Genomic DNA, 20,577 nt, shown 5'->3' on the forward strand with positions numbered 1-20,577 from the left:
CAGCAGGAGTGTAGCTCCAGTGTGGACCAGCAGGAGCCAGAGCCCCCCCCACACATTAAAGAGGAACAGGAGGAACTGTGGAGCAGACAGGAGGGAGAGCAGCTTCAAGGGCTGGAGGAGGCTGATATCACCAAGTTCCCATTCACTCCTGTCCCTGTGAAGAGTGAAGATGATGAAGAGGAAGCTCAGTCCTCACAGCTTCATCAGAGACAAACTCAACACATGGAAACAGAAGCTGATGGAGAGGACTGTGGAGGACCAGAACCAGCCAGGAACTCACATCCACTTTTACAACCAGAGACTGAAGACCAGACTGGAGACTCTTCTGAACCTGAGACTGATGACAGTGCTGATTGGAAGGAGACCAGAGAACCTCAGTCAGCTTTAAACTCTCTGAAACATGATTCAAGATGTAAGAAAACATTCAGCTGCTCTCAGTGTGGGAACAGATTTAGCACCAAGCCACAACTGAAGAGACATATGAGAATCCACACAGGAGAAAAACCTCTCAGCTGCTCTGAGTGTGGTAAAGCTTTCTCTGATAATGGAAACCTGAAGAAACGCATGATGACTCACACAGGTGAAAAGCCTTTCAGCGGTTTAGATTGTAAGACAATGTTTTCAATGTCTAGACATTTACAGATGCACATGATAATCCACACAGGAGAAAAACCTTTCATCTGCTCAGTCTGTAATAAATCTTTTACACAGAGTGGAGGTTTACGGATACACATGAGAACTCACACAGGAGAGAAGCCTTTTAGCTGCTCTGAGTGTGGTAAAGCTTTCACTCATAGTGGAGCCCTGAAGAACCACATAAGAACTCACACAGGAGAAAAACCTTTCAGCTGCTCAGTCTGTAAGAAATCTTTTACACAGAGTGGAGATGTACAGTCACACATGAAAACTCACACAGGAGAGAAGCCTTTTAGCTGCTCAGTTTGTAAGAAATCTTTTACACGGAGAGGAGGTTTACGATCACACATGGCCATAGTCCACAAAGGAGAGAAACCTTTCAGCTGCTCAGTCTGTAATAAATATTTTACTCAGAGAGGACATTTACGGTCACACATGGTAGTCCACACAGGAGAGAAAAGATTCAGCTGCAGTGTTTGTAACAAAAGATTTGCCTGGTGTTCTGATGTCAAAAGACATAAATGTGTTGGTCCGATGGAAACAGAAGCTGATGGAGAGGACTGTGGAGGACCAGAACCAGCCAGGAACTCACATCCACTTTTACAACCAGAGACTGAAGACCAGACTGGAGACTACTGAACCTGAGACTGGTGACATGGAATTAGGGCCGAAACAATTCCTCGAGTAACTCAAATAATTCAAATTACTTTGAAAAATGATTTGCCTCAAAGCTTCGTTTAATTAATGTTACCAACGTTGTATCGCGTGTTATTACTGTCGCACAGCAGGCTGACACTACTGGCGGCACTTGCCATGAAGACTGACGGCAGTGTAAATAGTGAGGGAGGGGCTAAGAGAAGAGACAGGCTGGAGAAAACGACAGAAACTGTCCAAAGTTTGGAATCAGTTCAAACTCTGTACAGTGTGTCTACTGCAAAATGGAACTAGCTTAGCACGATAACAGCAGTGCTTCAGCGTCTCAACATAAATCATGGAGTCTAACTTAATCATCCATTCCACGAAGAGGACCCGACAAAAATAAATCACAGAGTTGTATGGACGATGAAACTACACCAAACACAACTACTACCAAAATCAAAGACAAGAAAATACGTAGAGGTGACCACGATCTGATCTAGAGAGACCACTTGTTGGCATCCCTTTGGAAAAACAGCTGATTGTTGCGCACCATTTTCTCTCTCTCTCTCTCTCTCTCTCTCTCTCTCTCTCTCTCTGTCTCTCTCTCTCTCTCTCTCTCTCTCTCTCTCTCTCTCTCTTCATGGAGAAACAGCTGATCAACGATCTACTAGCATAAGTGTAACAGAGCTGTGTGACATTGTAATCAAATATATAAATGAAAATAGGTTGAATATAACATATATACATATAGGCCTATATACAGATCAGTCTGAGGTTGAAACTTGTAGTTCTGAAAGTTAATTTGTACAACTTAAGGTAATATTTATGTTAGGGCTGGGCAACGATTAAAAGTTTTAATCGCATGATTTCCCTGATTAATCGCATTGTTATATGCAAAATCCAATCATCAACTTATATATATATATAATGCACTGTAACTCTGAGGTAATTCTGGTTACCCAGTGATGTCCAGTTGTCCCCAGTGAGAGCAACAGTGGGTGCACGTTGTAAAGTTGTTGCTTTTGCAGTCCTCTCCTTTTCATACAACTCGTGTATCCTTCTTGTGATGGGGTGTCTTTTAAAATCTCATACCTGCCATCATTTGTTGTGATTCTCAGAATATTTCTCAGACCGATGTCCTCCACAACGCTGATGGGCCTGTAGCTCTCCACTTCACTATGGCATTGGTTAGCTTCTCTTGCCTTTCTTTATCTATACTTTATACTATACTATCTATACTCTCACACGCTGCATCTAACGTAGCACAACTGTTTGTCTCGTTGAATGATTTGCTGGTATCAATGGTGTGTATTGCATGTAGGTGATATTTCAGACTGGAAGTACTCCGGTGATAAGAAAATTCAACTTTGCAGTGGTTACAAATAACTTTGGTTCTGTCGACTGCGCCGTCTGGAAGAACTTTAAAATGAAAACGGCCATGTAAAAGTTCTGCACCCTTCTCCATGTTTGTCGGTTTGTTTATCCACCAATTCTTTTCTTTTCCGCTTCCTGTAAGGGAAAAGAGAATGTCATTACTTCATTTGTTTATGCGTTAATTGCACGTGTCCTCAGGATAAAAGCAATATATTCTTTCTGTGAACACTTATAATGTATTGTATTTCATTTGAAGGAAGCATGTGATATTTTATTTGTCATAACAGATTAAAAACATATTTCATTTCATATTGGTTATTAGTTAAAATGTTAAAATGATTTGTATTAGGTGTAAACATGATTAATATGTGAACATGATTCATGTGCAAATTATTTGTGAAACTACATAGAAGCATTCTATATTTCTTCTGTTTTATTCTGTAGTTTTTATGGTGTTCATGGTGTTCATGGTGCATGGTGCTTGTTGAGAGGAAGAAATAAATCAACACCGTTTGAAACTCTCTGCGTCTAGATCAATAAATCCAAGGGGCCACTACATTTTGTGGTACACTCTTATTTTAACCTTGTGTTGACTTTGGGTCAAATTGACCCGTTTTCAATTTTGGTTTTATATCAGAAAATATGGGATGTAGAAATAAGCGCTGAAAATGCGTAGAAGAAAAAGCAAAAAGAAACTGACAGGTTGACAGGAAGACAACACAACCCCCCTGTTGTCCTCGGGTCAAATTTGACCCATTTTCAAAAAGTTTCTATATCAGAAATTTTGATTTCTTTAAACCAAATTGTGAAAACATAACATAACATGGATGGTTCCATACAACACTCTTCACAACTAAAACAAATGATCAGTTTACTACTTTCATTGTGTGTTTTATTCAATCTTATAGCATTTGAAAAAACAATGATAAAAGAATGTTGAAAAAGAAAGTTACAAAAATGTCAAAAGCTTAAAAAAACAACTTCAAACTTTAAAAAAAAATCAACGAAACCTAAAAAAAAAGTGCTGAAAAAAAGGTTTCAATTTAAAATTTTGACCCAGAAAAACAAAAAGTTGTGGGAAGACAACACAATGGTTAAATATTTTATTAGTCTTATTTTGTTTTGTCTTGTAATGTCATATAATCAATTATAATAATTGAGGAGGCACTGAACCCCCAACTGCTCGGGCCACTCCTCCAAGGAGCAGCCCCCTCCCTCTGACATCTCTCCAATAGTGTGAGAGCATGTATAGGTCCTGAGCATGTTTGTAATTCAGGACTGTGTTCAAAGTGTGTGCAACTGTACTAACAGAGGGACAATTGTGAATTTCCCCTCGTGGTATAAATAAAAGCATTCTTCTTCTCTGGAGTCTTCATGGTGTCCTCGCATAGAAATAAAATGGATAGAAAGGCCATTGGACTGTTTGCCGTGGTCATTTGATGGGTACACAACAAAATGGCGATTTGTTGTTAGTTGTTTCCAGCGACAATACTCGTCAGTGGGGCTGTAAACTGTGTCGAAGCTCGCTGGGAGGAGAGCCAGCTTGGGTGAGGTTCTCAGAGGGAATGAGGAGGAACAGTTAGACCCAGCAGCAGTGGGTCAACGGACCACTAACGTTAGACCCAGCAGCAGTGGGTCAACGGACCACTAACGTTAGACCCAGCAGCAGTGGGTCAACGGACCACTAACGTTAGACCCAGCAGCAGTGGGCAGGCATGCAAACTTCTCACCTTTCGGCAAAATTCACAGTTTTGAAACCAAAACGTGTCACCTACGTGATTTGTGCAGATCCGATGAGAAAAATATTTGAGGGGGTAGGGGGGAGGTCTAGTCCGGCCACAGTTTTATAATGAACCAAAAATATTTTTACACCTCTCGTGTGTTCTGTGCTAATGCTTCCTTCTCCACCCCGAATAAACACCAACGAAGAAACCCCAACCCTGCTGTACTCTCACACACACACACACATGCTAGGAGACCGAGACCTAGACCTTATTATACATCCATGTATGAGACTCACTGACATTGTTTCTGTTCCCGTTAAAACTAACGACACAGCATCCACTGAAGTTATCCCAGAGTCAAGACACACTATTATCATTATGAATATACAACAGCAAACGGATAGAGTTACTGAAAAAGTTATCATTGATAATTAACGTGATCATTTGCTAATATTAGCAAAGTTAACGTAAGTTACGTGTTAGGTAACAATGTCAGCTGACAGTATCTTCTCCAGCTAGTCATGACAACGTTGGCTTAAGTTAAAGGGAAGCTATGCTGATTTTCCACCGGTGTTTGTGTCTTTGCAGTGTGGGTTGAACGTTGTTTGGCTTCCCCTCATTGCCCTAAACGTTAACTAACTTACTTGACACCCTACATAACGTTAATCTTCTTATCGAAAATAGGAGTACTGATAGTGTGCCCCAAATGCACCTTGCGCCTTTACAGGCTGCAGGTTCTCGATCAATGGCCCGAGCCCAAAGGGCATTAGAGCTGTTCTTCTCAAGGCCTAGGAACATTAAATGTCCAACATCATGGTGCAAAGTTTGTCAAAAGGGAGGTAGGGAGAGTTAGGAAATAATACATCTTATTGTCCACTATGACAAGTAGTCTGTTTAACTTCAGAGGTGAGCTGGATTCACTTTTCTCTTTTGCCCAAGTAAACTATAGTTTATTTATTTTCACCATATGACCTGTAAGGTATCATCCAGTAGAAACTATTTTAATTCAATAGCTGTTAATTTATTTGATCTGCTGCACTTTGGACCAATAGACTGAGATTAAAAATGATGTCTAATGGATGCTTGTTAGGTTTAAGTGATGCTTTTGACTTAAGCTGCAGATCATCTTGCCTTTGCTGTCTCACAAAACTTACAATTCACAGTGTTTCCTGCTTTATGAAGGTGAAGTTAATGTTCACCTTCAGACAAACAAGAAAATCAAATGATATTACAATGCAAGACCAAAACTTCTGTCTTCTGTTTGACACATTAAAAGGAAATGGAACCAAACTTCCCTCAACTTTAATTTGGTTCATTGTTTTCACAGAGTTCTGAAAGTTTAATAAAGTATTTGTCTTTCTTAAAATGTGTGTTTTATCATTTATATTCCTGCATATTTTTTCAAAGGAAATCTGGAACACTTCCGGACTTTTATTTTGAAGCTTAGCAACTGATATACACCGGAAGCTGCAGTCTTCACTGTGGTAACTTCACCGTTTGAAAAAGATGGCATCTAGCAGAAAGGAGTGTTAGCAGAGTGTCTTTGTTGTGTAGAGAAAGAGGTAAAATGTGTAAAGTCCAGATGCTGAGAGCGTTGGTGGAGCAGCGACTAACTGCGGCTGCTGAAGAGATATTTGGGCTGTTTGAAAGAACGATAGCAGAGTACGAGGAGGAACTTTGTCGTTCAAAAGAGGAGAACGAGCGACAACGGGAGCTACTGGACGCTGTTTACAACCCTCAGCTTCGGCTACACAGAGCAGGTTTGGTCATTAAACCTTCAGTTGATCTTTCTCTCCTTCCTGGGATCTCTTCTCTCAGCAACGATATGACGATAGGACGTATGGAAATAAGCATTTGTTCATAAGATCTATTGTAATATTCGCTCTTTAACTGGCCTTCGCCAAACCCACCAGACTCCATGTAAATAATCAGTACTTTTATCATCGTAAAACACACTGCATTCAAAGTGGACAGAAACACAACAAAACTATCAAAAGCCGTCTTGGTTCATCTTTCCACTGTTCCAACAATCACCACTCTGGTTTGGTTGAAATAAACCCTTAATTCAACCATTTACATGTGGAGATATGCTGGCTCTATACACGCTAAAAGTCCTGATTATTTACATGGAGTCTGGTGGGTTTGGTGATGGCTATTTCGGGACTTTTTTCTAGATAAACAAAGGTTCTTATTTAATAGGTATTGCCTTAAGACTGTATAGGTGATTAGTAGTGATGTGCAGTAGTGACTGAGGCTTAGAGGTGTGTGTGTGTGTGTGTGTGTGTGTGTGTGTGTGTGTGTGTGTGTGTGTGTGTGTGTGTGTGTGTGTGTGTGTGTGTGTGCGCGCGCTTGCGTGTATGTATGCATTTGTGTGTGTGTATGCATTTGTGTGTGTGTGTGTATATGTATATATATAATTTTTTTTTCATCAGCCTTAGCCGATGACCGATACGGGCTGCCGATATTTGGATCCGATACTGCTTTTGCTCCCTCAATTTACATCATAAAAATGTAAACCCTGCCACACTGGATTTGTTTTTGGAATGTGCTCTGCAATTTCTTTAAGAATAAAACAAAAACACAGATCAGTGTCACTTCTGTAATCATCTTATGTTCATATCACCCAAATTATGTGTGCAATGTGCATCATATGGATGGGTGCACAGCATATGGTTAACTGTGCAAGGGTAAAAGACTTTTTTCAGCATCTACAACACAGCCTTGATGATTTATTGCTTGCTGACACATTATAAGACCGACATAATCAGGTCATCCCAAAATTTCCTTTGTCAATACATTTAAATAATTTGAGAAAACAATAAACCTGAAAAGTAGCCATTGAAATAAAGTGCTTGATTTGTAATTTAAGACTGTTAGCACTCTGCTACTGGGGGAGGGGCAGTGCATGGTCGGCACGTGAACTGCAACGTCTCCAGCAACACAGAGCTGCCTGTCGACGCCTGTCTGTAAATAATGCTGGGAAAAAACAACTGGCGAACGCAGCAGCCGCGCATTGGCCGATCCAGATACACGTAATCGACCGGCCGATAAAATCAGTCTATCATTAGTGTGTGTGTGTGTGTGTGTGTGTGTGTGTGTGTGTGTGTGTGTGTGTGTAGCAAGAACAAATACAAGATACAAAAACATGATGACAAGTCATCTTAACCGTTACTTACACATAGTCATATTTTAAAATCTCCAGTTAGCTTGTAGCACTGACTTCATGTAGGGCCCTATGAAGTCTTGTAGCTTTTTTAGAGACTCATTTTCACACTGGCCACCGAGCTAAACAACTTTTCTGGGGGAACCCCTGCAATCTTTAAGCTTTAGCTGACATTAACTTCTGTTTTTGTTTCAGCTTTGCCTCCAGACGACAAAAGCCAGATTGTTATTAAAGAGGAGCAGCAGGAGTGTAGCTCCAGTGTGGACCAGCAGGAGCCAGAGCCCCCCCCACACATTAAAGAGGAACTGTGGAGCAGTGAGGAGGGAGAGCAGCTTCAAGGGCTGGAGGAGGCTGATATCACCAAGTTCCCATTCACTCCTGTCCCTGTGAAGAGTGAAGATGATGAAGAGGAAGGTAAGAATGTTAACAGGGGTTTTAGGGGAAATAAAGGGGGCAGAAATCAAGAGCATAAAAGTTCAAGAGAACCTGGTTCATTTTATTTTAGAGTTCTTTTCACACTAGTCTTGCATGTCCAGACTTTCCTCCACAGCGCTGCAGAGGAAGGTCTGGCTAGTCCACACAGCATTCCTGGATGGGAGTAAAACGTGCTCTGGTTTATTGGCATTTCTTTAATCCAATCACAATAATCTTGGGCGGTGCTAAGCGCTGGACGGAGCCACGGTGCCTCTGCTAAATAGTCTTGGGAAGGAACTTGTTTTGGTGGAACATGTTTACGTTTAAAAGAACATCTATGATAAATACATCGGTGTGTGTGTGGTGCTGCCCGAACAGCTGGCCGGGTCGGGCCAATATTTCCCTCCACTATCCGGTCAGGCCCTTGATCAAGCATTTGTGTTTTTTTAATCATTACGTTATTAGCCTAATTGGGTGGCTATGCCTCTCCAGCTTCTCCCGTAGCTCTGTGTATATGTCCTGCACTAACTTGAGTGTGAGGTAAACTGTGCTAAATTGTGTCTTCCCCCATCTGAAGCACTGTCTTCGATAATTGCACAACCAGGCCAGATTTTTTTCAGATATCTCACGAGTCCCCCAGCAGCAGATATGGTCTCTCCTATATCCAGCATTGTCAGCCAGTCAAAGCCCTGGAACCATATAGGAGACTTTCTTGTCTCGATCACCTAATTAATACTGTTCTTCGCCACGGTCTGCATGCAGATGCAGTGGCCAACAACGCGCCGGATATAGGCATGCAGACCGTGGCGAAGGACCGTATTAATTAGGCGATTGAGACAAGAAAGTCTCCTATATGGTTCCAGGGCTTTGATTATGTTGCTGCCTTGATTTGTTACCAGTGTTGGGGAGTAACGGAATACATGTACCGGCGTTACGTATTCAGAATACAAATTATGAGTAACTGTATTCCGTTACAGTTGCAATTTAAATAGTTGGTATTTAGAATACAGTTACATTGTTGAAATCAATGGATTACATGACGATACTTGTCTGTTTCACGAGTTTATTCACTATGTAAATAAATTAAGAAAACTCCATGCATTTCCCAGAAGCCCCGATATGAAAACGAAAAAATTAGCTATTTGCTTGATCACTGATAGAGGTAGAGATGGAGCCGGAACCAGCACAACAGAGCCAGGGCAGGAATGTGTTTCTATCTTGGAAATTCAAACAGCATTTCACATTAAAGAATGAACAGGGGTAACGAAATATAATTGTGCAGGGCAACCTCTGCTTGCCCGCAACCAACCTCATTTCAGCTCCAAATTACTCCACCTCCAACCTGAAGAAGCATCTTAAAGTAAGTTATTTTTTTTATAGCCAAGGGGTAGGCGTCTGCTGTAGCTAGTTTTACTGGTCAATTTGTTATTTTAACGTTGACGTGTGACTTTACATTCTCCTACGTGATGATTTACTAGCTTGAGTCCAGAGCCGTTGAAAGACTGACTAGCCCCGTTTGACATGCTAGCTAACGTTAGCTAAAATTAGCTCGTGGTAGCTTAGACTGCGGTTAGATTTTTGTAGTATGCAGTTCGGGACTACAAATACAATAATCTATCTGATTGTTCAGGTACACATTCATCCAGTTGGAACAGAAGAACACATTAGAATAGGCCTGTTTAGTAAGCTGTATGTGATGGCCGCATTCCTACACTTATAAAATGCAATTCAATGTGGAAGTAATCCAAGTATTCAGAATACGTTACTCAGATTGAGTGACGTAACGGAATACGTTACAAATTACATTTTTGGGCATGTATTCTGTATTCTGTTCTGAATACGTTTTGAAAGTATCTGTAGAAGCTTTTTCCTGTTGGCCCTTTGCTCCCTGGTTTGCTGCTACTTGTGGCTGAGCTGGATATATCTTGACGCGTGCAGTTGTAAAGATGAGGAGTAGAACTTGATGTACCCGGTTCAATGATCATTTATTATTCTTGATGTAGATGAAATATTACATAAAACAAAAAAACTTGAGGTAAAAATTAAATTAAAGCAGTCTGTTGTATGGTAGCTAACGGCTTGTCACGTCATGGCACCACACGGAGCACCACCACATGGTCAAAAGACTGTTTCCCCTCTCAGGCCACGCCCACTCCTGTGGCTTCCTGTCTTTTAAGCCTTTCCACTTGGGCTCCACCTTCAGCCTCCCAACCGTCCTCTAGGTGGGTGTAGACTGACCTATGGCCACACATACTCACTCATCCACAAACACACACATACTCACAACTTATCAGAAGAAAGAATCATAAATAAACCAAAAGCTCAGTTGGGCTCCTACAGTATCCTTTCCAACACTGTCTGTTACCAACACTATTCAGCTGAGGGAGATAGGGGTCAAGGTTTCTTCATTCGGATCCATTTGCGATCCGTTCCATTCTGAATACACTAACAGCAGTTTACATGCTTCATCTGTAATGTTTACCATCGAAATGACTTTGAAGCGGTTATATTAAGGTACAAATCTTGCATTGAATGCCTTTAATGCAGGGGTATTCAACTAAATTTTAAAAAGGTCCAGTTAGAGAAAATGTTTTGAAGCAAAGGTCCGGAAGATCATAATGTCTGACAATTTAATGTTATATATATTTAAGTAGCCTAGTAGTTGTATCAACATCTGAATGTAATCAATAACTGACCATCAAATTAATTCAGTACAATTCAAAAACTTGTTGACAATATTTATTGTCACGTAACATAGAACTGAACATATATGTATGACTGTATATATGTATATTGTTCTCTCATTAACTAAATAAAACTAGGGCTGCATTTCAAAATACATGATTCAAAATCCTGAGCCTGAAACGTTTTGGAAGGGGTAAAGTCCTTACATTACACATCACAATCACAACTTTGCATTGTTTAGCTTTTCATAAACTCTTGAAGAAAATTTTAAATATTACATATGTTGATATTGTTAAAAAAATCTGATGCATTTTGAGATGCATTTTGTGCCAACCAACAGTGTAATATTTCAATATGCACTCATTAAAGTTAATTTGACTTGCAAAACAGTTAAAGTCCTTCTGACATTACACAATAATAAAAGTCATAATTTATAAAACTAAAAAGTTTTTGATACATTTTTACTTCTTCCAACCATATGTTAAATTAAGAGTCAATGTAGATTTACATATTGCAATAATATCATAATCCTACAATGAATCTTTGTGAAAACTAAACTTTACTACTTTGGCCAGGTCATCATCACAGAAGTGAATTAGTACATTCATGATTTTGTCCATGTTGATATTAGCTGCTTTTTTTACATTTATTAAAAACGTTGCATTGTTTATCTTTTCATATAGCTAGACGTTTAAACTCTGGGACCAGGCTGTTATGTTTAAATACCTGCCATGCTGACTCCAAACAGACAGCTTTGTTAAGGTAGTTTGGGCTTCAGATAGCTACAGTATCACGGTGGGGCAGTAAAGGAACAGTGTTAACGGTAGCCGTGGTTGCCGGTAACGTACTCGTATGACAGAGTGCACGGACCGAAGCTTTGTGACTAGCATCTAATGACTAGCATCTAATGACTAGCATCTACTGACTAACATCTAATGACTAACATCTACTGACTAACATCTAATGACTAACATCTACTGACTAACATCTAATGACTAACATCTAATGACTAGCATCTAATGACTAGCATCTACTGACTAACATCTAATGACTAGCATCTACTGACTAACATCTAATGACTAACATCTACTGACTAACATCTAATGACTAACATCTAATGACTAACATCTAATGACTAACATCTAATGACTAACATCTAATGACTAACATCTAATGACTAACATCTAATGACTAGCATCTAATGACTAACATCTACTGACTAACATCTAATGACTAGCATCTAATGACTAACATCTAATGACTAACATCTAATGACTAGCATCTACTGACTAACATCTACTGACTAGCATCTAATGACTAGCATCTAATGACTAGCATCTAATGACTAGCATCTAATGACTAGCATCTAATGACTAACATCTAATGACTAACATCTAATGACTAACATCTAATGACTAGCCAGCCCTGTCTTACCGCTGCTGCTCCCTCAGTTTGAGACACCAAGTGCTGATAACAGCTTCCCGTCTCCATCCTTTTCCTCTCGTCCTCCATTCATGCCCAGCGCCATTTGTTTTTAACTCCTTTCTCAACTAAAGCTGCCTGTATCCATGCTCCAGGTTTAATAAACTTTGCATCCAGTTTTTTTAGCTGCGTTACCACGGAGACCACACCGCACTTTCCATCCACTTTACAGCACACACAAATATTTATTTTCTGTCTTTTCTTTAATAGAACATTTTGCACAGAACATAAAAATTTTTTTGAACAGATAATGGATCACTATAAAATAGAACTAAATTACTCCTGGTGTGGGAAATTCACACACATCTAATGTACAATGTTAGAACCATTTCCTTCTAATATCAAACTTAATATAATAAATATAGTCTTGCAGTATAAAGATATTTCTCAAAACACACACGCAGGCCTGTTTGAACGTCAACAGTAACGTTACCTGAAAACATAAACGTCACACAGATGATTTAAGGTCACCACTCATTTTACACACAGTTTAGCAACAAACACAATGGCTCTGACACAATGTGCACGGGTAGGGTCGGGCTTGCTTTTTGGGCCTGATCTAAGCTTTACTCTGTGTGTGTGTGTGTGTGTGTGTGTGTGTGTGTGTGTGTGTGTGTGTGTGTGTGTGTGTGTGTGTGTGTGTGTGTGTGTGTGTGTGTGTGTGTGTGTGTGTGTGTGTGTGTGTGTGTGTGTGTGTGTGTGTGTGTGTGGCCCCAGTTAGCGCTGCAACAGTTCTAATCGGGAAAATAGATAACTTCTTTGTCGGGACTGTGCATGATCTGGCCATGAGGTAATCCACTGAGCGCAGGTAGGCCACAGAGCCATATGCATGGTCCGAAATTTACACTCACCAGTCTCCAAATGCAGGTACATTTTCTGTTTGGCGAGCAAATCTCAGAGGGCTATCTGCCACATGGCGAGTAAATGTTTGTACCAAAATGGTTCTGTTGTTCAGCCTTCATTTTGGTAAAGCTGCAGCTAATCGGGGCCCGAGCAGTGAAACTGCAAGGACCCTATTGTTTTTATTATATTATATTATTTTTCCAAGTCCTTCGTCGCATTTTTGAGGGTGTTAGAATGCACGAAAACGTTTTGCACCCATGTCAGAACTGGTGAAAATTGCAAAGTTCTGTAGTGATTGCGCTTGGGCATTGCCGGGGGGCTCCATAGCGCCCCCTAAAGTGCGCCATAATTCCGAAAAAAAAGTAATAAGTTAATATACCAAATTTTGAAGGAACATAGTCCATGGAGCAATTTTTAGAAAAAAATTCAAAAATGTACAAAATCTTGGTTTTTGTGCGGAAATTTTCATCTTGTTTGAGGACTTTAGGATGCAGGTAAACTCGCAAAATACAGCCATGTGCAGAATAGTAAACTCTTTCATCTGAATTCACATTTAGGCTCGGAGTGGTATGGTTGCTCTATAGCGCCCCCTAATTGTTTTTAGCACTTGGGCACATTTTTGACGGCCTCAATACATACGAAAACTCACAAAAATTGGCGCCCCATAAACACCTGGAAGTTGCGCATCTTGGCAACACTTGAGCCTGTGGCCCCGAAACTTGACAAGGTTGTTATTCATGGCCGATGTAGCATCTGTGCCAAATGTGGCGGCAATCAGCCATTACATGGTGCTGTTTTAATTTTTTGAAATAATAAGCAAAATATTGATGTATGGGAAACCTACTTTGTCTAACTCGTCCTGGGGCGTGAGGCCTATCAGCACAAAAAATTGCATATAGACTCGGTGAATCCTTGTGACAAAAAGTTATCAAAAGAATTTTGATAGCTAAAACAATGCGCAAGTTATGGAGGACCAACTTCCTGTATGTGTGTGTTGAAACAGGAACGGTTGTATCTTGGCAAAGGTTATTTCAATTGGCACAAAACTTAACATAGTTGTTCTTCATAGGCGGTTTAGCATCTGTGCCAAATTTGGCGTCAATTGGCCTTTAGATGGTGCTGTTTTTATTTTTTATTAATTAGCAAATTCGCTATGCGAAACCTACTTTGTGTAACTCTTCCTAGAGCGTGCGTCCCATCTGCACCACAATTTGCACGTAGACTCGTTGGGCCGTCCTGACAAAAATGTATCAAAAGAATTTTCGAAGTTATAGAGGACCAACTTCCTGTAGGTGGCGAAAACAGAAAGTCGCCTATCTTTGCAACATTTATTCCGATTACCAGGAAACTTGAGTTATTCCGCATAGGGGCTTGAGCATCCATGCCAAATTTTGAGTGAATCGGCCATTAGATGGCGCTGTTTGAATTTTTTTAATTAATTGACCACATTGCGATATATGGAAAACCTACTTTGTCTAACTCCTCCTGGACCATGAGTCCAATCTGCACGAAAAGTTGCACCCTCATGACTAAAATTATCAAAAGAATTTTGATAACTAACACAAAGCGCAAGTTATGGAGGACCAACTTCCTATAGGTGGCTTTTGAAACAGGAACGGTTGTATCTTGGCAAGTTATTCAGATTTACATAAAACTTACAATGTGTGGTCTACATGTGATATTGAGCCAACCCCTATACTCTAGCCACACCCATGTACACAGACCACGCTCCCTTTCATAACTTGTGAACCGTTTATGGTAAACTCTTGTGAGAGGTATCATTGAACTCAGGAAAGAGTTTCTTTGGAATTGGTGAAGGTTTGCCCCGCCCCATATGCTGAAGCCACGCCCCCTTTAATAACTAACTACACTATTATGTGAGGTATCATTGAACTCAGCAGAGAGTTCCCTTTTTGTTGGTGATGATTTGCATTGTCTGAGTGCCGCGCAAATGCACGGCCGCAAGGAGCGGCGTCTGCCAGTACCCCCGACGTGCAAGGAGGCAAGGGCCCGTTCATCGCTGCTTGCAGCTTTAATTTCTCCTGTTCCTCTGTTGTCTACACGTCCAATCTTCACTGGGGCGCACATACCAGACGCCAGCCACCACGTCACTTCTGTTAACTGTTAAACCGTGCTAATTAATTAAATAGTTTCCCGTTTTTAGTCTTTTCACTCACATTCATACACATACCAGGGCCTGTGATCGAACCGCAAACTTTGTGATTGTTAGGCAAATGCTCTACCGCCTGAACTACGTAAAGCAATTGCCCTGTTGCTGAAATGTGCTATACAAATGAAACTGCCTTGCCTTGCCTGTCTGACTTAATGCTTTGGAGCAACGGAATGACTGGGCGGACAATGCTGATGGTTTACCCAGGTGGTCCTCTTATAGATTTGTCGCATACTGTGCTGTATGCAGATAACTTGGAGTTGTAATGGCTTGCCTGTTGCCGACAAAACTCATTTCATAGTCTCTAAGGTAGTGGATGTTGTTGGAATGTGTTGATTCTGGTAAGGCCCCACTGTATGTGAAACTAGGCTGCATCCTAAAATCCGTGTAAAACTTCACTTCCGGCTCGAAGGACTGATTATTGAATAGGTATTCACTTAGGACTGTATAGGTGATGGTTACATATAGGGATGTACTGCAGTACAAACAGACTTGCATGTCATTTACATAGGAGAATGTTAACATTGTCCAAATCAACAGTCTTACTAGAAATATAAAGGTACAACTAAGGTACCATTAGGAGGTCACATGGTGATTAGATTAGCTCTGCATTAAGGCATGGATACCCGACCCGAGGCTGACGGGTCCCGATGGTACCAGGACGGGCCGGGCCGGGTTCGGACAGATATTTAGAAATTATGGTCAGGGTCGGGTCGGCTCGGTCACATCAGCGCAATAAGGCAACAGCTTATTAACGTGCGCTCGTTGCCCCGTGTGAGCTGATGCGCTCTTCTGTTGACATTTCCGAATGCCTTCCTACAGTTGCGGGCTTTCCACACAAACAAACGTAGCCTACATGGTGGGGTCGGGCTCAGACACAAATTTCATAATACCTGTCGGGCTCGGGCCGGGTTCGGTCACATCTCTGTCGGACAGAAAAATTCGGCCCGATCCAGACTCTACTCTGCATCAACAAAGGTCTCACCAAAACACAGTTAAAGCATCAAATAATGTCCAGATCAGACAAAAATGACACGTTATACTCACAGTTCATCAGAGATACACACAAATTTAACCATTTGAATGCAGTAAAGTCCACTTCGCAATCTGTTATTCTGACAAATCTCTTGTTATGCCTCTTAATGTGGCTATATGTAACTTTCAGTTTGTGTTAATTATAGCGGCCGAATTGGAAACAAGTGGTAGTATTTTTACCACATTTACTTTCGTAAAGGTCTTTTCTTTACGTTGCTTTTTTTGCCCACTGTACTACTGAGTTGGCGTTACCGGGAGGTCATATAGTTGCGATAAATGTTTTGCTCAGACAGAAAATCATTAATTTACAATATGAGAATACGTTACAGATGCATCGTTGCATTTCAAGTGTTGCTTACGGTTATCCTACTTAGCCTACTTACCTGAGGGCCTATTCGGGGTGGGTTTGGAATCCTTTTAAAGCCCCACCGAAGTTGACTCACGTTTTCGCCTGTCGTCACTTTCCCTTTTAGCTTTAAAGGTACTGACACACCAAGGAGATTATCGGCCGTTGGACAGTCTGGCCAGGTCAGTGACTCGAGTCTGTTCGGTGTGTCCCTCGCCTTCGTCAGTCTGGGGGGCTGTCAGCCTTCATTTTGGCCAACATGACATGTTCAGTCGCCGGCAGGGCAGTCGGGACTCAACCGGAAATGGCGAGCGGAATGAGGTGACTAGAAGCTCTCAAAATCTGACAAATCTTTTAAACTGACCTTTGTTGAGCTGAAATGAAGACCGATGCAGCAACTGCACGGCCTATTTCAATCAGCTGCCGGTTTTCATTTCTTGGGCAACAATACAGATTAGCGCCGCCTGCTGTTATAAAGATGCATTACGTCTCGTCTCATCTCGTCTTTTTGGTGTGTTCTGTGGCACTTTTTGGACCAAGACGGGGAGACTGATCATTTCGACTGGCTTTTCTGCCCCAGTATCAGTCATAACTACAGCAGATAACTTCTAAAATAACATAAAATACAACTACGCCTAGCCTATGAAAATAAATATTCTGCTACCTATCACCTGGCTGGATACGCTAACACAGGCTTTTCCGGTGTTTTACGAAAAAATCTGTGACCCTTCAGAATGTCTTGTTTGCTGTTACAGCTCATTTAAGATCATAATATGAAAAATTACAATGACGATAAAGTCACATATAGTCACTTTAATTACAGACTGCGGCATTTTGTCCTCAACAGTGCAGTTGCATTATTTCACCAAAAGAGGGCCCTAATATATCAGTCAACAGCCTTTCCAACAGTTTTCCAAGGCTGAAGACAGTAGTGTAGATGTTACCTAAGTAACTGACTTAACCAGTATTTCTTTATAACCTCACAATTCAGGTGATAAGATACAGTTCCACAACATTTCTCTGTATGTGTTTCCTGCAGATGTTGAGCAGCTGTTGGTGGTTAAAGGAGAGGTTATCCATGAGCAGCAGGAGTGTAGCTCCAGTGTGAACCAGCAGGAGCCAGAGCCCCCCCCACATTAAAGAGGAACAGGAGGAACTGTGGAGCAGTCAGGAGGGAGAGCAGCTTCAAGGGCTGGAGGAGGCTGATATCACAAAGTTCCCATTCACTCCTGTCCGTGTGAAGAGGGAAGCTGATGGAGAGGACTGTGGAGGACCAGAACCAGCCAGGAACTCCCATCCACTTTTACAACCAGAGACTGAAGACCAGACTGGAGACTCTTCTGATCCTGAGACTGATGACAGTGCTGATTGGAAGGAGACCAGAGAACCTCAGTCAGCTTTAAACTCTCTGAAACATGATTCAAGACGTAAGAAAACATTCAGCTGCTCTGAGTGTGAGAGAAGATTTAGCTGCAAGTCACATCTTAAGAGACACATGATGACTCACACAGGAGAGAAACCTTTCAGCTGCTCTGAGTGTGATAAAGCTTTCACTGAAAGTGGACACCTGAAGGCACACATGAGAATCCACACAGGGGAAAAGCCTTTCAGCTGCTCAATTTGTAAGAAATCTTTTACAGAGAGAGGAACTTTACGGATACACATTAGAATCCACACAGGAGAAAAACCTTTCAGCTGCTCAATTTGTAAGAAATCTTTTACAGAGAGAGGAAGTTTACGGAAACACATTAGAATCCACACAGGAGAAAAACCTTTCAGCTGCTCAATTTGTAAGAAATCTTTTACAGAGAGAGGAACTTTACGATTACACATGGCCGTAGTCCACACAGGAGAGAAAAGATTCAGCTGCAGTGTTTGTAACCGAAGATTTGCCTGGCGTTCTGATATCAAAATACATAAATGTATTGGCGCGATGGAAACAGAAGCTGATGGAGAGGACTGTGGAGGACCAGAACCAGCCAGGAACTCACATCCACTTTTACAACCAGAGACTGAAGACCAGACTGGAGACTCTTCTGATCCTGAGAATGATGACAGTGCTGATTGGAAGGAGACCAGAGAACCTCAGTCAGCTTTAAACTCTCTGAAGCATGATTCAAGATGTAAGAAAAAATGTAGCTGCTAAAAGAACTGTCTAAACTATTGAAATGGATAGCTAAAAGTACTGACTAAACAGTTGTCTGTATTTTATTCTTTTTCGTGCAGATGTTGAACAGCTGTTGGTGGTTAAAGAAGAGGTTCCCCCTGAGCAGCAGGAGTGTAGCTCCAGTGTGGACCAGCAGGAGCCAGAGCCCCCCCCCACACATTAAAGAGGAACAGGAGGAACTGTGTTTCAGTCAGGAGGGAGAGCAGCTTCAAGGGCTGGAGGAGGCTGATATCACCAAGTTCCCATTCACTCCTGTCCCTGTGAAGAGTGAAGATGATGAAGAGGAAGCTCAGTCCTCACAGCTTCATCAGAGACAAACTCAACACATGGAAACAGAAGCTGATGGAGAGGACTGTGGAGGACCAGAACCAGCCAGGAACTCACATCCACTTTTACAACCAGAGACTGAAGACCAGACTGGAGACTCTTTTGATCCTGAGACTGGTGACAGTGCTGATTGGAAGGAGACCAGAGAACCTCAGTCAGCTTTAAACTCTCTGAAACATGATTCAAGATGTAAGAAAACATTCAGCTGCTCTGAGTGTGTGAGAAGATTTGGCCGCAAGGAACATCTGAAGAAAGACATGAGAATCCACACAGGAGAAAAACCTTTTGTCTGCTCTGAGTGTGGTAAAGCATTCACTGATAGTAGAACATTGAAGAACCACTTGATGACTCACACAGGAGAAAAACCTTTCAGCTGCTCAGTCTGTAAGAAATCTTTTACACGGAGGGGAGGTTTAAAGATGCACATGAGAATCCACACGGGAGAAAAACCTTTCAGCTGCTCAGTCTGTAAGAAATCTTTTACAGAAAGAGGAAGTTTACGGTCACACATGGTAATCCATACAGGAGAGAAAAGATTCAGCTGCAGTGTTTGTAACCGCAGATTTGCTTGGCATTCTTATGTCAAAAGACATAAATGTGTTGGTCAGATGGAAATAAAAGCTGATGGAGAGGACTGTGGAGGACCAGAACCAGCCAGGAACTCACATCCACTTTTACAACCAGAGACTAAAGACCAGACTGGAGACTCTTCTGAACCTGAGACTGGTGACATGGAATAATGTTTGTGTCTTTAAGTCTCAAGTATCAAACAAAAATCTTTATGTATCAACATCTAGATAGAAGACATTATATTGTGTGGTAGAAAAAAGTACACTCCTATTTTAAATATTTTATTAGATGTCTGTCATATAATCAATTATAATCAAGAAATCAGACAAATGTAACCACCCAATATTTTATAGGGCCCACATTCACTTTCTAAGTAACGTATTTTAGCAAGATTCGCTATTAATCATATATCAATATGGGAGTTTATTCAATACACATTGGGGTCATGTTTTAATTTTGTGTATCATGTTTAAGCAAATTTAGGCCCAGCAGTCTCTGAGAGGAGACTTTTCTCTCTGTGTCAGGGAGACAGGAAGTGCAGGTTGAAAGCTATCTTTAGTTTAAACAAGGGAGATGTGAGGGAAGCATAGGGAAGTTAGCCTAGCAAGGTGTTTCCTGTCAGGGAGAGTAGGAGTTTCTCTTTGAAGCAAAGCTGAGATAGACATATGATCTGTATAAAACTATAAAACCTCACTTGTGCATTGCTATGTTCATGGTAATATAGGGTGACCAGACGTCCCGGTTTGACCGGGACAGTCCCGATTTTTAATTGCTTGTCCTGAGTCCCGACAAAGCCTGACGGGACGCTAAAATGTCCCGGTTTACACCAGGAGCAGCGTGAGCCGATTTTGCCGTGTCTTCAGCCCTGAATGTTTTGAGTGTAGCCCCGATTTTAACTTTGTCCAGTTTATTTTTCCGAGGCGAATAGAACGGGCTGCTACGTGCGGGGTCCGACCATTCTGTAATCCTAGCCAAATCAGTCTTATACATTGATGCCATCAA

General features: G+C 41.3%; 1 protein-coding gene across 2 annotated transcripts; it reads left to right on the forward strand.

The window, feature by feature from the left end:
• Window positions 1–398: 398 nt before the first annotated feature.
• Window positions 399–19,829, forward strand: LOC114567659 (gastrula zinc finger protein XlCGF8.2DB-like). 2 transcript variants are annotated; one of them, XM_028596767.1, is made up of 2 exons: window positions 399–1,246; window positions 19,702–19,829. In XM_028596767.1, the coding sequence occupies exons 1-2, from the start codon at window positions 481–483 to the stop codon at window positions 19,743–19,745; spliced, it is 810 nt and encodes a 269-aa protein (XP_028452568.1). In that variant the 5' UTR covers window positions 399–480; the 3' UTR covers window positions 19,746–19,829. The 2 variants fall into 2 exon arrangements, with proteins under 2 accessions (XP_028452568.1, XP_028452570.1); XM_028596769.1 differs by lacking the exon at window positions 19,702–19,829 and having other exon boundaries at window positions 399–1,850.
• The last annotated feature ends 748 nt before the right edge of the window (window positions 19,830–20,577 follow it).

This window comes from Perca flavescens, chromosome 14 (genome assembly GCF_004354835.1).
Source record: "Perca flavescens isolate YP-PL-M2 chromosome 14, PFLA_1.0, whole genome shotgun sequence".
NCBI lineage: Eukaryota > Metazoa > Chordata > Actinopteri > Perciformes > Percidae > Perca > Perca flavescens.

What these genes read in the sequence shown, in the direction of transcription:
- LOC114567659 (XM_028596767.1), top strand. Translation starts at nt 481, where the DNA reads ATGAGAATCCACACAGGAGAAAAACCTCTCAGCTGCTCTGAGTGTGGT. An exon ending in ACATCCACTTTTACAACCAG is followed by an intron (nt 1,247 to 19,701) that starts AGACTGAAGACC and finishes AGACTAAAGACC; the next exon opens with AGACTGGAGACTCTTCTGAA.